Below are 16,962 nucleotides of genomic sequence, written 5' to 3' on the forward strand. Positions count from 1 at the left end.
AGATGTCTTTCTAAGTCAGTGTTTTCACTTTCTTTGCATAAACACCCAGCAGTGGAATCGCAGGACCAGATGGCAGCTCTGTTCATGATTTTCTGAGAAACCTCGTTTTCCATGGTGGCTGCACCACTTTCCAACCAACAGCGCATGGAGGTTCCCGTTTCCTCCTGTTCTTGCCGGTATTTGCCACGTCTTCTCTTTATGGTGATGGCGGTTCTAACGGGTGTGAGCTGATATCGCTTTGTGGTGAGAAAGTCAATTCCTAGGCAGGTTGATAAGAAGTCCAGGGGTCCCCAAGGAGAGAGGGGTCTGGAATTCTCAAGGAGGAAGAAAGGACAAATATTTTTTTCCCTCTACATTCCTTAGGATTATACAACAATAATGTATCTTGCTTGAGGACAGTTTCTGGAAAAAACCTTCTGGCTAATCCTGTTATCTTAAAATGTAAATTATGGGAGTGGGTCTAGTAAGATTTTTACAACCTCCAGACATTCTTTTGATTCATTGTAATAACTAATTAAAAGGCATATAACTCCATTGCTAACACTAGCGAGGGGGCACTCTTTCTGCCCCCCTCTGATGTCTATGTCAGAAGCTTTCTCTATCTCTTTTATATTCCAATAAAACTCTATTACACAAAAGCTCTGAGCGATCAAGCCTCATCTCTGGCCCTGGATTGCATTCTTCTCCTCCGGAGGGCAAGAATCCCTGAGTCTTTCAAGGTTCAGCAACAACATTTCAGTGGCTTTAATTTGAATTTCCTTAACAACTAGTAATGATGAACACTTTTCGTGTACCTGCTGGCCGTTCATGTATCTTCTCTGGAGGAATGCTCAGGTCCTTTGCCCATTTTTTAATTAAGTTATTTTATTTTTCACTGTTGAGTTTATATGGGTTCTTTAGTTTGAATATTAGCCTGTTATCAGATATATGGCTTGCAAGTACGCTTTTCCAATCATGTAGGTTGTCGTTTCACTTTGTTGATGATTTCTTTCGCTGTGCAGAAGCTTCTTTGATTAATGTCCTCCCACTCGCTTAATTTTTATTTTGGTGCTTGTGCCTTGCTTGGCATATCCAAAAAAATCATTGCCAAGATCCACATCTGGGAGAATTTTCCCATGTTTTCTTCTAGGAGTTCTATAGTTTCAGAACTTCTGTTAGTTTTTAATCTATCTTGAGTTAATTTTGGGGAACGGTGTAAAACATAGATCCTGTTTCATTCTTTTACCTGTGAATATCTAACGATTCCGGCATCATCTATTGAGTATTCTTGGTTCCCTTGTCAAATATTGACCGTATATGATTCGGTTTATTTCTGGGCTGTCTGTTCTATTGGTTTAATTGTCTGTTATTATGTTGTCTCCACACTATTTTGATGACGATAGCTTTATAGTATAGCTTGAAATCAGGACATGTGATTTCCCTTGCTTTGTTCTTCTTAGGATTTCTTAGGCTATTCAGGGCCTTCTGTGGTTCTACATAAATTTTAGAAGTGTTTTTTCTACTTCTGTAAAAAAAAGTCATTGGAATCTTGATAGGGATTGCATTGAATCTACAAGTAGATTTTGATAATATTGCTATGTTAACAAAATTAATTTTTCTAATTCTTGAACACAGAATAACTTTCCATTTATTGGTGTCTTTAATTTTTTTCGTTTATGTCTTACAGTCTTAGAGATCCTTTGCCTTCTTAGTAAAATTTTTTTCCAGTTATTTTGTTTTTGATGCTATTCTGAGATCAATTTATTTCTTTTTCAGAAAATTTGTTGTCTGTGTAGAAACACTACTGATTTTTGTGTTATTTGTTTGTATCCTGTAATTTTACTGAAATCAGATTTTTTTGGTTGAGTCTTTAGAATTTTCTTTATATAAAATCAAATATAAATAAGGACAGCTTTACTTTCCCCTTTACAATTCTGAAGCCCTTTGCTTCTTTTTCTTGCCTGATTGATCTGCTAGGACTTCCAACACTATGTTGAATAGGAATGGGAAGAGTGGGCTTGCCTTGTTCCTGATCTTAGAGGAGAAGTTCTCAACCTTTCACCGTTGAGTATGATGCTCGTTGTGAGCCTGGGGACCCAAGTCAGGTCTGAGTGTGCGCTGACCTCTCTGGTCTGCCGATAGGGGAAGCCACAGGCTATGCTCTGGGTCCAAGACCCCTGCCCGTGCGGCTGTTGACTGGGCTTTGTGGCTCCCGGGTGCTCTGGGTGGGTCTCTGGTCGCTCAGGCTGAAGCCTGTGTTCAGCGATGAGCAGGCCTCTGAGTCCCTGCCCTGGCTCAGCTGGAAAAGCAGCTCTAAGGCCAGGAAAGCTCGGGGCTTTCTTAACTGAAGCCAACGTGCACCCCAAGCTCTCTGATCAGACAGAGTCACTGGCAAACCATCGGCCCCACCCACCTCTCAGCTCAAGCCCTGCTGGGCCACACAACTTCCAGGAGGCCTTGCCAGTCCTCCGGTCAGACAGGGCTGGGGGTGTGCCCCGGCTCGCTTGCCCGGGCAGGAGGGGAGAGGCTGCTCCCGGCCACCCGCAGCTTCCCAGTTGGCTCTCCAGCCTGGAGATGCGAGGAGCTGCCGTCAGCCTTGGCTCTGAGCTTGTCCCCTGGCTGTGGGCAGCAGAGAGCGGGCACACTGGCCCCCAGCTCTGCTCTGGGGGCGACCCGCTCTGCCTGCCCGCCTCCAGCGTGAGCGCACTGGGCGCACAGCTTGCAGGAGTCCTTGCCAGCCTCCTGGTCGGACGGGGCTGGCCGGTTGCCTGCCAGCGGGCGGGGCCGTGACTCAGCTCCTGCCTGGACCTGGGCAAACAGCTCTTAGGTCGGCAAAACTCCAGTCTGAGGATCTAAATCAGGCAAATCCACACCCAGCAAAGCGGCGCACAGTGCTCGGGGCGGGTGGGCGGAGGCTGCCCCCCACCCCAGCTCTTGTCCCACTCAGGGGTCTGGAGGCTCGAGGGGGCCCCTCCACGTGGTGCGGTGCCGGGGGCGGTGGGGAGGGGCAGTGCCCTAAGCCTGTGGCCACTTTCTTACCTGGCATGCAGTCTCCCAGTCCCTGGGGTCAGGGCGCTGTGGCCTCCGCCCAGACTTCCAGGGTTTGCTCACTGCTGTCCCACTCTCCAAGGCGGTCAGTTGCCCTTCTTGTGAGGGGAGTGAAGTCAGGAAGGGCCCGTGTCACCATCTTGGTGACCTCACTCTCCCAAAATACTTCTCAGAAGAAACGTCCTCCACGTTCCAAACTGTTACTGTGAGGAGGGCAGTAATGTGACACTTTCCTCACAATCAGAGGGACCCGGGCTCAGAGGTGTGTCCCCCCTAACTCACGCCTACCTGCAGGCATGTGGTGGGGATGGGCAGGGCAGGGGAATTTCCAGGAACCGAAAGGAAAACTGCCTCGACCTTTCAGCAGCAGCAGTGATGTGTTGGTGGAAACGTGAACCTGAACCCCGAGCCAGGGCAAACCTCAAGTGGCTAAAGAGATGCGGTATAAGTGACTCAGAAGATATCAGCTATCGTTTCACTCCTCAATGTTAACATCAATACCAGACCACTTGATTAGCTTCCCCAGTGGCTCGGGCGTGAAGCATCTGCCGGCAATGCGGAGATGCAGGTTCGAACCCTGGGTCAGGAAGATCTCCTGGAGGAGGAAGGCATGGCAACCCACTCCAGAATTCTGGCCTGGAGAATCCCATGGGCAGAGGAGCCTGGTGGGCTACAGTCCATGCAGTTGCAGAGAGCAACGGAGCATTGCCACTTTGCAGAAAGAGGATGATTTTGCAGAGTTGCTTAAATGTTCGTGATCACTTGCTGGATATAAAAATGACGGAATGTTCTAGGGAACTGGGTAACGGCTGACACTGGTGTGATTCTACCAGTCACTAGGTGTCACGGTCTGCCTGCCAGTGTGGGCGTGCTCTGTCACGTCCGGCTCTGTGTGACCCCAAGGACTGCAGCCCCCTAGGGTCCTCTGCCCATGGGATTCTCCAGGCAAGAATACTGGAGTGGGTTGCCATTGTCTACTCCAGGGGATCGAACCCCGGTCTCCTGTGTCTCTTGCTTGGCAGGCAGGTTCTTTACCACTGAGCCACCCAGGATACCTGCTGCTCAAGTTCACCAAAAGCAACAAGGGGCTGAGAGCCGAAGAGCCACGTTTAAATTGTGTGCATTTATTTCTGGCCCTGCTGGGTCCTCGCTGCTGCATTCTCTAGTTGTGGAGAGCGGGGGCTGCTCTCTAGCTGTGTCTGGGCGTCTCGCTGCAGAGGCTTCTCTTCTCGGGAACACGGGCTCTGGGGCACTCATGCCTCCTAGCTGCAGCACCCAGCCTCAGGAGCTGCGGCTCTTGGGCTTAGTTGCTCCGAGGCATGAGGGGTACTCCTGGATCAGGGATGGAACCCGTGTCCCCTGCATTGGCAGGCAGATTCTTATCCATTGCCTCACCCAGGAAGTCCAAGAATCACATTTTAAATCAGCAGACTTCCTGCTAAGAAGCTAAAAATTGCTCTGAATTCAAGGGAAGTCCAATCAATGATTTGCTCTTTTAAAGGAATTGCTTATGTAAGAAAACTTATATCAACTTTCTTGACATTTAAATCTGACATCTTTGTTAATAAAAACAGCACCAAATAAATTTGCATTTGTCCTATTCGTTAATTATACTTTAATCTACATAAAGAATTAAAAATGTATATGAGGGCCTGAAACGAATTATTGCCTAAGTTAAATTCTTACACTTTGGAAATAAATGTACTTCGTGCTTTGTTTTTAAGAAAAAAGAAAAGCAATTTATGTTAGCATAACTCTAACTTGAGAAAGTGTTTTTGAAACAGGAGGGAAGCGGGTGGGGCACAACCTTTGAAATAATGACAGGGGCCGAGGACACAACATGAACTGATTAGACTCAAATGGGTCCAAGGTGGCAAAGTCAACCTAGACTAGACCTTGATCATCAATATCACGCTTATTGTGCTCCAAGGCCACACTCCCCTGTTACTCCAGGAATCTCTTGACTTTCTTCTTTTGCATTCCAGTCCCTGATGATGAAAAGGACTTTTTTTTTTTTTTGGTGTTAGTTCTAGAAGGTCTTGTAGGTCACCACAGAACCATTCAACTTCAGCTTCTTTGACATTGCTGGTCGGGGCATAGACTTGGATTACTGTGATACTGAATGGTTTGCCTTGGAAACAAGCGGAGATCATTCTGTCATTTTGAGTTACACCCTAGAACTGCATTTTGGACTCTTTTGTTGACTATGATGATTACTCCATTTCTTCTAAGGGATTTTTGCCCACAGTAGTAGATATAATGGTCATCTGAATTAAATTCATCCATTCCCGTCCATTTCAGTTCCCTGATTCCTAAGATGTCGATGTTCAGTCTTGCCATCTTCTGCTTGACCACATCTGGTTTACCTCGATTCATGGACCTAATGTTCCAGGTTCCCATGCAATATTGTTCTTTACACCATTGTACTTTACTTTAACCACCAGACACATCCACGACGGAGTGTTTTTTCCCCATTGGCCCAGCCAATTCATTCTTTCTGGAGTTATTAGTAATTGCCCTCAGCTCTTCCCCAGCAGCATACTGGACACCTGCTGATCTGCGGGGGCTCATCTTCCGGTGTCATATCTTTTTGACTTTTCTTACTGTTCATGGGGTTCTCTCAGCACCTCAGCAAGCGAAATGACCCTCAGAAGTGCCATGACAGTTGCAAGGCAGACCATCAAAACCAAAAAATGAGCAGTGGCCCAATGCCTAGAAGTTTCCACCCCTTCCCCAAAATAATTGGAATGATCCTCCCACCCATCAGCCTAGGAAATTACTCAGCCATAAAAGCCAACCACACCTCATTTCGAGGCTGCTCTCCGCTCTGTGCCAGCCCACACTGGTCTGAATAAATCGGAATAAATCCACTTCTTACCTCCCACTTCGTCTCCCACAGAATTCTTTCTGCGATGAGACACCAGGAACCTGAGCTTCATCAAGTCCTGAAACCAGGTGTGTGCTCTCGGTTGGAAGACCGTGGGTTTTGGCCGGGTTCAAGCCCCGGTCTGAGGGGAATGGTTTCATCTCCTCAGAGCGCGTCTTCCAAAGCAGCCAAACCCTTCCAGCAGCTGGCTCATCTGCTGACCCCGAGTTGAGATGGTCCGGGCCACGGGGACGATGACACTGAAGCTGGCGGGGGCTCTCCTGGGTCCAGCCCCACCCTGCCACGCCATCACTTAGAGAGCAGAGACCCTCCTCAGGGTCTCTGCTGACACAGGGCCAGAAAAAGACGAGAAACAGTCCACACACTTTCACCCTCACAGCACCCGCGATGTTATCAGCGCCCAGCTCTCGCGAGATTCCGGGTTTTCTCTGCCCTCTGGGTTCTCAGAACCCACTTCCACCGGGTCCATCTGGGCCGCGTGACTGCACAGCCAGAACCTTCCAGGGGAACTGCCGAGGCCCTGGCCTGCAGCGCTGAAGAGGCCACACACCCTCACGCCGAACGGAGGCAGGAGGAAGAGGGGCAGGGCACGGCCTCAGAAGACCCACGGCCGTCGAGGACACCACGCGAACGGGTTGGAACCGATTAGGCCCAAGATGGCAGAAGATTCAACTTCCCGTGGTCCTTGAGCCTCACTATGCGTTCTCACACATCAGCTAAATGACACAGCCACGGGCAGCATCCCAGTTCCCAGGCTTATCATGAAAGGTCAGAAAGTGGGCGGTGGGGGCCCCTTCCCCTATGAAATTGCCCAGCTCGTAGACTCGAACCACCCCACTCCTCGGGCGCTCCTGCCTTGTCAGAGGGACCACACTCTGTCTATGGACTGAGCACCTACCTCGGCGGCCTGGTTGCCTGTGACTGTGGCCGGCTCTTGAATACTTCCCGGCTGGCAGCCAAGGACCCTCACAGCAGCCCATCCCGGGGCTCAGCCAAGACCTGGGGTGTGAGCATCCTCTCACGCCCCATTGTCCTGCAACATCTTTACAGAGGAAGAGGAAGAAGGCGGTCTTTCCCTTCCCTCCCGTGTTCCCTTTGATTATAAAAGTGTAGCCCACTTATTTCCCCAGAGCCCCCTTACCTGCCTGCTTGTACCCCTCACAGTGTCCTACATTAACACATCTACTTCTCACGTATCACTTTGCCTCTCACTGAATTCCTTCTGTGCTGAGACATAAAGAACCTGAGCTTCAAGTCCTGAAACAAGGTGTATGACTTTAGTTAGAAGACTGTGGATTCAAGTCCCAGCTGAAGAGTTCACGTCTCCCCTGGAGCCAGACACTGTGGCTTGGAGTTCATCCAGAGTGGAGGAGGCTGGCAGGGCACGGCCACCACTTCTGACGTGCCTCACACTCACCCCGACAGCCGTGCAACAGGGGGCTCTGTGATGGGGGCTGCTGGAGTGGGACACACTCATGTTCACACAGACATGCACACACGTGCATGCACCCACGTGCACACACACACGTGCACGCACACACACACACATGCATGCACACCTTTCCTTTCCCAAAGGCATAACCTCTTTCCCTGCCCAGGATGCCCTCTGCTGCCTTAGGCAGAGAACTACTTTCACAATCTTCCATGCGCCTGCTGGGTGCCCACCCCACGCCAGGTACCCCCCAGGAGCGGGGGCCTCACACTGACGGGGCGGTGAGAGCCCCCGTCCTAGAGGAGGAACGGGAAATAGACAACTAGGCAAAGAGAGAAATCAGACAAAGGCAGGGGAGACGTGCGTGTCATCCCCCAAACAGAGCAGGGAACCTGGCCGGCAGCCTGGGGACGTGTCCTACCGGGATCCCACCCCAACGTCTCCACGAAGCTGGCCGAGTAACCTCAGGCCCCTGATACAGCCACTCAGCTCCCCAGATGCAAACCCAGACAGGTTTCTCTGGGTGGAAACCCACAGCCCCGGGTCTGCCGTTCACAGACCGGCTTGGTGAGCCCCACGGAGGGGAGCAGGCTGCCCTGGCAAGGCAGGCGGAGCGCTGAGGAGCCGGACGCCACAGCTGGACAGCGAGGGCCCAGCGCCCACGGGCTCCCAAAGCCCAGATGTGGGCAAGGGTGACGATGCTGACAGTACGTTTTCTATACAGGCCAGGCCATGGCGGGGTAACAGTACGCGGGTAAATATCCAAAGATAACTTTGTGCCTCTGCTCCCACAACACGCAAACATCCATACAATTTGAATTTTGTCCCCAAACTAAATAACGCCACCCTCCATCGATTTTACCTAGTTCTGTGGCCTCCTTAGTTCCAGGCACCATCGTAGCACATGGCTTCTTAACCTTGGAGTGTGTCAGAACCCTGAGATGCTTCCCTGGTTGGCTTTCGGTTGCAAAGGAAATGGCTCTTTGCAATGGTACCGTGGGCAATTGTGTCATAATACTTGTTTTCGCTCCAGCAAGTGGCAGGACCTGTTTGTAAATTGCAGAGCCCCTGGCAGCTGCTGACCTGGGAACTTCTGAACTCTTTGGAAAAAATAAATTGCTGGCAAGATGTAGAGAGACTACAGAGAGACTGGGGGTGATTAAATGAGAACATTGTGTAAAGATCGCTACTGGAAATGATTGTGTGGGTTCTAAATAAAAATGGTAGGAAATCATTGTAATGAAAAAAGTCATCCACATTTGTGTGTATGTATGTAGAAATAGAAGAACTGACTCATTGGAAAAGACTGATGCTGGGAAAGATTGAAGGCAGGAGGAGAAGGGGACGACAGAGGATGAGATGGTTGGATGGCATCACTGACTCAGTGGACATGAATGTGAGCAAACTCCAGGAGATGGTGAAGGACAGGAAAGCCTGGCACTCTGCAGTCCATGGGGTCACAAAGAGTCAGACACGGCTTAGCGACTGAACAACAACATGTAGGAATATATATACACTCATACACACACACACACACACACACACACACACATGCAATGAGTCTGTAAGGAGACACACGAAACCCTTCTCTGTACAGTAGAACCTGTTGGGGGAAGCAGTATGTGTGCTCTATCGATGCCCTTTTACATTGTTTCCATATTTTTAGAAAGAGGATTTCATTTTTAAAAGAATAAAGATTTTTAAAGAAATTGTTCGTTGCAGCACTATTTACAATAGCTAGAATATGGAAGCAACCTAGATGTCCATCGACAGATGAATGGATAAAGAAGTTGTGGTACATATATACAATGGAATATTAGTCAGTCATAAAAATCCAAAAACAAAAAACCATAAAAATCATTTGAGTCAGTTCTGATGAGGTGGATGAACCTAGAACATATTATACAGGGTGAAGTGAGTTAGAAAGAGAACGATAAACATCATATTCTAACGCACATATACGGAATGTAGAAAAATGGCACTGAAGAATTTATTTACAGGGCAACAATGGAGAAACAAATTAGAGAACAGACTTATGGACATGGGGAGAGGGGAGGAGAGGGTGAGATGTATGGAAAGAGTATCATGGAAACTTATGTTACTTATTTACTTATTTTACATATGTAAAATAGACAGCTAACAGGAATTTGCCGCACGGCTCAGGACACTCTAACTGGGGCTCTGTATCAGCCTGGAGGGGTGGGATGAGGTGGGAGATGGGAGGGAGGTGCAAAAGGGAGGGGATATATGTGTACCCATGGCTCATTCATGTTGAGGTTTGACAGAAAACAGCGAAATTCTGTAAAACATCCTTCAATTAAAAAAATAAAGAAAAAAATAAAGATTTGTAAAGGAAAATATACTTTTCATGAAGACATATTGTTATGAAGAACTCCAGAAAGTAAACGGAAGCTTCGGCATTTTTTAGGTCTCTCCCTTTCGTTGTTGAACCGTTTCCCCTTGGTTTCTCTCCAGCCCCTCTTCCCAGCTGGTGGTGTACAAGGCGCGTGCACGGATGATCAGCCCTCAGCCTGGCCGCTCACCCACTCCTGCGCTCCCCAATGAACCCCACCTTCCCTGCGCCCCACCGACGCATGGGCCGGCCTTCGGGGGTGAAGTGGTCCCACTGCCCCACCCTGATCATCCATCCTCCCACTGCCTGCCCACCGGACTGACAGCTCCCTGAGGCCTGGCCTGTCTAAAGAAGCAAGTGATGTGGCGGGGCCCCTGGAGAGGCTGGCAGACAGTGTTGCAGACAGCCTCCCCGCATCCAGCAAACTTCCCCGGGGCTGCACTCTGCATGGGCTGCGGGGGCCTGGACACAGAGGAGAAGCAGGGCTGCCTCCCAGCCAGGAATCCTGCGGCTGAGAGCCCGGCCAGCAGGACCGATATCCTTCTCTCTGCCCCAGAGAGCTGGACCGGACATCCCTCTCTCTGCCCCAGACAGAGCTGCCTGTCTCTAGGGCGTCACCGCATACCTGCTCATCTTGAGCAGTCTGGTCACTTCCCGTCCTCTGTGCCAGGGACCCAGGGATGGCAGTTGGCTGGGGAAGGGTAATCCTGCTCGGGCCAGGCAGGGGCAGGCTGATGATGAGCTCTGAGAACCGGACAAGATTGTGAGTCACAATGGGGGAGAGTTCTGTGTGAACAGCGAGCCGCCCGCAAACCTGGCCTCTATGTTCCGGGTGAGCCGAGTGTCCAGTGCCCCCAAAGAGGGAACCCCAGCTGGGGGCACGCAGAGCCTCCGTGGCTGGGATCTCTCCTGAGATCTCCTGGGATCTTGGTCTTCCGCGGCCGAGAGGCAGCGACACACCCACTGTGTCAGTGGCCGTCCGAGCTAGGACGTGGCTCTGCACCTAGGACCCGGGCTCTTCCTGGGAAAGGGGTCTGGACGTGGGCGCCACAGGCCAAGTCAGGGTTCTCCAAGGAATCCCGAATGTCCTGCTTCTTAAACTCTGGGGTGCGGCTGAGTAACGGTGTGACGCTTCACCGTGTCTGACCCGTGGCTTGGGAAGCGCCCCTCACCTGGACGGCTCGAGTGAGGACGGGGTGGGGGCGACAGGCACCTCTCGTCTCCACCTCCCCCCTCCCCACTCCCCAGCATGGATGCGTCAGACCTGTTCTCAACAGCTTTCCTTCATGGTGCTCCACTGCAGTTCCTTTATTTCCTAGGAGCTGAGAACCCTGTGTCTTAAGAGCTGGTTATGAACTCTGTCGAGGATCTCCCCGTGCCTGGGAGGCTGGGGGGTGGGGCGTGGTCCAGGGGCCACAGCAGAAATCTACGTAGACGGGGGCTCCCTGGGCTGCAGCAGAAGGGGTACGTGGGTTCGCAGAGGTCAGGCACGCCCCCCGTCTCACCCCCACCTTGGAGTGAGGAGAGCGGGGCCTCGCGAGGCGGGGACACAGCCGTCCATCTGTCCGTCTGTAGCTCTGTCCCTCAGTCTGACCAGCATTTCTCTCCACGCTTTGCACTTGACCTTCAGTATATATTTTTTTGGATTTAGTAAAACATACAGACTCTACCAAACAAGACGATGCCTGACTTGTGGGTATCATGCTCCCAGGACACTCTGGGAGATTCTGACTCTACAGAATCATTTCCTGAAATGCCCTGGGGTCCAGAAGAGATGGCGATGGTTGAAAGGTTTGCAAACAACTGTATCTTTGGCCTCCTAAGTGACGTTGACATCACTGTAGCCCGCGAGGGATTTCCCAGACAAGAATACGGGAGTGGGTTGTCATCTCCTGCTCCAGGGGATGTTCCTGACTCTGGAATCGAACCCTGCTTTGCAGGCAGATTCTTTACCTCTGCGGCACCTGGGAAGCCAGCACAGTGCCTCAAAATAGAAAACCATGGAGTCTGCAAAATATTTGGTGAATTCACTCAAATAATCACAAAGGGAGTTTGTCTGAACTGCTCACATCACCTACTTACAAATCACACATGAACAAGTATCTTCAACAGCTTGCCACTATTTCCTGACTTTTATACCTACAAGATATCACCCGATGTTTTGGAAACCAAACAAACCAAACCAGACTATAAATTGATGGAATGGAAGAAGGCTGAGGCAGAGCCAGGGAGGGTTTAAGCCACCAAAATGATTTTTAAAATTTAATTTAAGTCAGGACTCAACTTGGAGCAACCCAACAAGCAGGGTCCGAGTTGAGTTTTCTAATTCTCCATCTTCCCATACTATGTGCACTGCGTTTAATTTAGAATTCCAGAGCAAAGAATGGCAAATTTCAGGAGAGCTAATTCCCCTTTACTCTTTTGTTAGTCACTCACTGGTGTCTGACTTTGTGACCCCATGGACTGTAACCGCCAGGCTCCTCTGACCACGGGATTCTCCAGGCAAGAATACTGAAGTGGGTCGCCATGCCTTCTCTTGGGGATCTTCCCAACCCAGGGATCGAACCCAGGTCCCCCGCATTGCAGGCAGATTCTTTACTGTCTGAGCACCAGGGAAGCCCAAGAATACTGGAGTGGGTAGCCTAACCCTTCTCTTCCCAATCCAGGAATCGGACCCGGGTCTCTTGCATTACAGGTGTATTCTTTACCATCTGAGCCACAAGGGAAGCTCCCCTCTGCTCTGTCGGTCTCTCAAACTGCTCTTTTAGTTCACAGCCCAGGACTTGTGGTGAACGTTCCAGAGAGCCTCGTTGGGCAGAGCGTCTGTGAAGGACCCACATGGAAACAGGCCAGGCCAGCTTCTGGGGCCGGAGAAACTCCAAAGGGCCGGGGTAGAAGGCCGAGAAGCGTCGTCTTGCCCCGCCCCGCCCCGCCCCGCCCCGCCCCGCCCCGCCCCGCCCCGCCCCGCCCCGCCCCGCCCCGCCCCGCCCCGCCCCGCCCCGGCCCGCCCCGCCCCGCCCCGCCCCCGCCCCGCCCCGCCCCGCCCCGCCCCGCCCCGCCCCGCCCCGCCCCCGCCCCCCGGCACCCCCTCCCCCGGCCCCGCCCCGCCCCACCCCGCCCCCGGCCCCGCCCCAGTCCAGCCCCTGACTCCGCCCCGCCTCTTTTCTCACTCGGATCCAGCACAGTCGCTTGGTTCTGCCAGGGGAAGGGCACAGTCAGAGACACTGCCAGGCGTGGGCAACAGACACCAGACCGCCTCCTGGGAGTTCAAGAGTCCTGGCGCAGGTCTGGGTTCACAAGTGGTTTTCAGAGAATGGATAGGCATCAGCTCATACTTTCATTTTCAACTTGTTCATATTCTTATAACTTAGGCAAGTCTCAAGATGTAGATGAATTAAAAAAAAATCTGAGAAATTCACCTATTCACTTGAAATTTAGTTCAAAAATACTATAACTACTGAAATAAACTTATTTTGTCAATATTACTTGTGCTTTTTCTTTGTCCTAATTTTGTTGCTCTTTACACCTTTTTATTTGGTTGAATTTATGCTTGTTTTCATACTCCATTTTCTATTTTAGATGTTACGTATTCTTTTTCTACTCCTTTAATGGTGATCCTCGACTTTTAACTTACCTTAAGTTAATGAATGTCTTAAACTTTCCATTTGAATAATAAGAATTTAAGAACATCCTTCCTAATTTATATGTTGCTGTTTTGTATTAACTGTTTTCAATTTAATCTCCCAAGTTAAACTTCTTGTTTTCAATGGATATTAGTTTGCATTTCCCTGTATGTTCAACAGTGTCTTTGCTCATCATTCCTTCTTATGTGTCAGCCCTTTCTACAGGATAACTTTCCTTCTCTGGAAGTTTGTTCTATAGAATTTGCTTTAATGAGTTCTTGGGTGGTAAAACCTCCCAGGTGTTTTTCGTTAGTTTTAATCTTAAATTGTACTTATGGCACTGGGCATATAATTCTAGATGAACAGCTGTTTTCCGCCAGAACTTAGATTCTAAATGAAAGTTTGCCAGGCAGAGAGCGGGGCAGGAGCAGGGCCCTGATCCTCCTCTCACAGCGTCCCCAGGCCTTGCAGCCCAAGCAGGCGCCGTGTGTTCCGTTCTCCCAGCTCGTTTGTGTAACGGTGAGTCTGCTGTGCCCATCACCGAACAGCAACGGCGTTTGTCACTGGGCGTGGCGCTCTCTCCCCTCACTGCGCGTTTAGTACATGCCTGCCTCTGTGATTAAAGCTCTGCATCCTTGAGCTCAGTTCCTGTCACAGTCTGCTCCTCACTCTTGTTTCTGTGGCATTTGGTGTTTTGCCAAACACTTCATAGTGTCCACTTTGCAAGAATGAGATCGAAGGACACAGGCGGTGTTGCGCCCTCGAACTTCAGGGGGCCGAACTCTGCCCCTGACACCAAAGCCCTGCCCTTCTCCCACAGCATATCCTCGGACAGTCTCTGAGCTGCTTTTATTGTCCTTCGGATGCCCTTGGCGTTCCAACTTTCAAGTCACAGAGTAGCTTCTAATAACGGTACAAGTGCAATCTGGTGCAAAATCAGAATTTAGTTTTCTCTTTGTTAAAAAAGAACAAGATTTTCTTCAACTATTGTTCTGCTCTTGATAAGAGATTGTGAAAAGTTCGTCTTTACCTTTTCGGTTACCTGTCTGGAAAGCAAAGATTCTGCATCCTATCAAAATCTCCTATGCTTTGTGTCTTTCTTAGGTCTTTGATTACTTGGGAGAACTGAATCTTCTCAATATTAAAAGAGCTAAATTTTATTCATAATTATATACACTTTTGGGCGTGCTAAGTCATTTTAGTCCTGTCCGACTCTTTGTGACCCTATGGACTGCAGCCCACCAGGCTCCTCTGTCCATGGAATTCTCGAGGCAAGAATATTGGAGCGGGTTACCATTTCCTTCTCCAGGGGATCTTCCTGACCCAGGGATCGAACCCTTGTCTGCTGCATTGCAGGCGGATTCTTTTCCTTCTGAGTAACCAGGGAAACCCCTGAAACTTCTGCATTTGCCTTTAAAACCTCCCATTGTCACTTTGTTCCAACAGACAATTAAACATTATTTACCAATGATCTATGATCCTATTTGATCAAATGTTCAAAACTGTTGACATTTTGGACAACTTCCCCAAATCAAATTCTAAATGGAGTCTTTTGACCTCAAACTGACTTTGAAATTTCCCGGAGAGAAATACCTCAATTTGATGAATTCTTTTTTTCTTTTCAAAGTTTTATTGAAATATAGTTGATGCATAATGCCGTGTTAATTTCTGCTGTACGGTAAAGTGATTCAGATACATACATACATATATACATTATTCTTTTTAAAAATATTCTTTCCTATTATGGTTTATCACAGAATATTGAATATATTCCCTGTGCTAAGCAATTGTTGTTTAGTTGCTAAACTGTGTACAACTCTATGCAATGGCCAGTTACAAATTGGCACTTATCAAAAGCATCGTCAAAGACTGAACACCAAAGGCCTTTGCCATCTGCCTCTACCGGGACTGAGCCCCGAGCTGCGATAGCTGGTGACCTTCACCACCCCCTGAGGGAGTTCCGGGTGGGGTGAGGCCCTCTGTGCTCCAGGGGATCTGGTGGGACAGGTCTTTAGATAGCTGGATGTTTTTAGGAACAGGTTTTATGGTCTCAATTCTTAAATCTCATATCTAGAGGCACTAAATCCCTTCATGGTGACATCAGATCCTCATGACTGAGGATCAAAAAAAAATTGTAAAATGAATGCTTCATGGTAGTGAACTCCCCCTTCACCAAAACCTTTTATATTGGCCTTCTCCCACTGCCACTTTGGAGCAGACTCTCAGACCCCACCCCATAGACTGAAGCCCACTCGGTTCCTCTGTCCACAAGTCATCCTGACAAGAATACTGGAGTGGGTTGCTATTTCCTTCTCTTTCCTTTTTCTTTTAATATTTATTTTTATTTATTTGTTTGGCTGTGCTGGGTCTTAGTTGCAGCACGCAGGGTCTTTGGTTGAGGCACGCAAGATTTTTTTTTTTTTTTTCAGTTGCGGCATACAGGATCTAGTTTCTAAGGGAAGCTGAGCACAATCAGCCAACAAGGCTTCAAGCTGAAGCCAAGTGTGACAGTCCTTCCCCGGCCCCTGTCTTTTCTCCGTCCCATCTCTCCCAGTTCTGGTCAGGGAGCACTCTCACCACTTCTGCCCCGTGCTCCCCTAAGCTCTCAAGACTCAGAACAAGCAGGAAGACCAACCAGACCGAAGTTCTTCCTTATGAAAAACAGATAAAGGACAAACAACCGCCACTTCTGGGAGGAAAGAATCTGGAAACCAAGAGTAATTTACCAAATTTCCCCCAAGTCATTGAGCCAAGAAATTAGCACCATTCTTTCTCCTGCTAATATAATTTTAGAAAAGAGATAAAGGACTCTTACCACTCAGTTTCCACCAGACCCTGCAGGCAGAGCTCCAAGAGGCTAACTGACTACAAAAATGCTTACTTCTTTTATCAGGAATTTCAGGCTCTCTGAGCCTCAGCAGCCTAGGGGCAAGTAGTGTTCCATCAGTAAGTTGAATCCAGCCACCTACATCAACTGGGAGGAAGAAATTGTCCTCTACCATTTTAGGTTCACTTGGCTAATCTAAGAACTAACAGGGATGGACAGGGAGGCCTGGCGTGCTACGATTCATGAGGTTGCAAAAAGTCGGACACAACTGAGTGACTGAACTGAACTGAGCTGAAGAATCAACATGAGACAGATCAATCAGAGAAAATCAAACAAAATTTAGATAACGTGTATACATCAGTCAGTTCAGTTCAGTCGCTCAGTCGTGTCCAACTGTTTGTAACCCCATGGACTGCAGCACACCAGGCTTCCCTATCCATCACCAACTCCCAGAGCCTGCTCAAACGCATGTCCATTGAGTCGGTGATGCCATCCAACCATCTCAACCTCTGTCGTCCCCTTCTCCTCCCACCTTCAATCTTTCCCAGCATCAGCGTCTTTTCCCACGAGTCAGCTCTTTGCATCAGGTGGCCAAAGTATTGGAGCTTCAGCTTCAGCATCAGTCCTTCCAATGAACACCCAGGACTGATCTCCTTTAGGATGGACTGGTTGGATCTCCTTGCAGTCCAAGGGACTCTCAACAGTCTTCTCCAACACCACAGTTCAAAAGCATCAGTTCTTCGGCGCTCAATTTTCTCTATGGTCCAACTCACACATCCATACATGACCACTGGAAAAACCATAGCTTCGACT

The 16,962-nt window shown here is 49.3% G+C and overlaps 1 protein-coding gene across 7 annotated transcripts in view; it reads right to left on the bottom strand.

The window, feature by feature from the left end:
* UNC93A (unc-93 homolog A) overlaps nt 1–8,294 on the bottom strand; it is a 31,886-nt gene extending 23,592 nt beyond the window's left edge. For 5 of the 7 annotated variants that reach the window (XM_043888508.1, XM_043888505.1, XM_043888504.1 and 2 more), the window contains exons 1-2: nt 3,316–3,456; nt 3,019–3,230 (exon numbers count right to left, since the gene is read on the bottom strand). Coding sequence is in view for 2 of the 7 variants with exons in the window: in XM_043888505.1 (XP_043744440.1) it covers nt 3,019–3,025 (7 nt within the window). In the remaining 5 variants the exon portion in view is untranslated. Of the gene's footprint in view, nt 1–3,018; nt 3,293–3,315; nt 3,457–8,208 lie in introns of those variants that run through there. The other 2 variants (XM_043888507.1, XM_043888503.1) reach the window with 2 other exon arrangements.
* Nucleotides 8,295–16,962: the final 8,668 nt, after the last annotated feature.

This window comes from Cervus elaphus, chromosome 26, assembly GCF_910594005.1.
Source record: "Cervus elaphus chromosome 26, mCerEla1.1, whole genome shotgun sequence".
Lineage (NCBI taxonomy): Eukaryota > Metazoa > Chordata > Mammalia > Artiodactyla > Cervidae > Cervus > Cervus elaphus.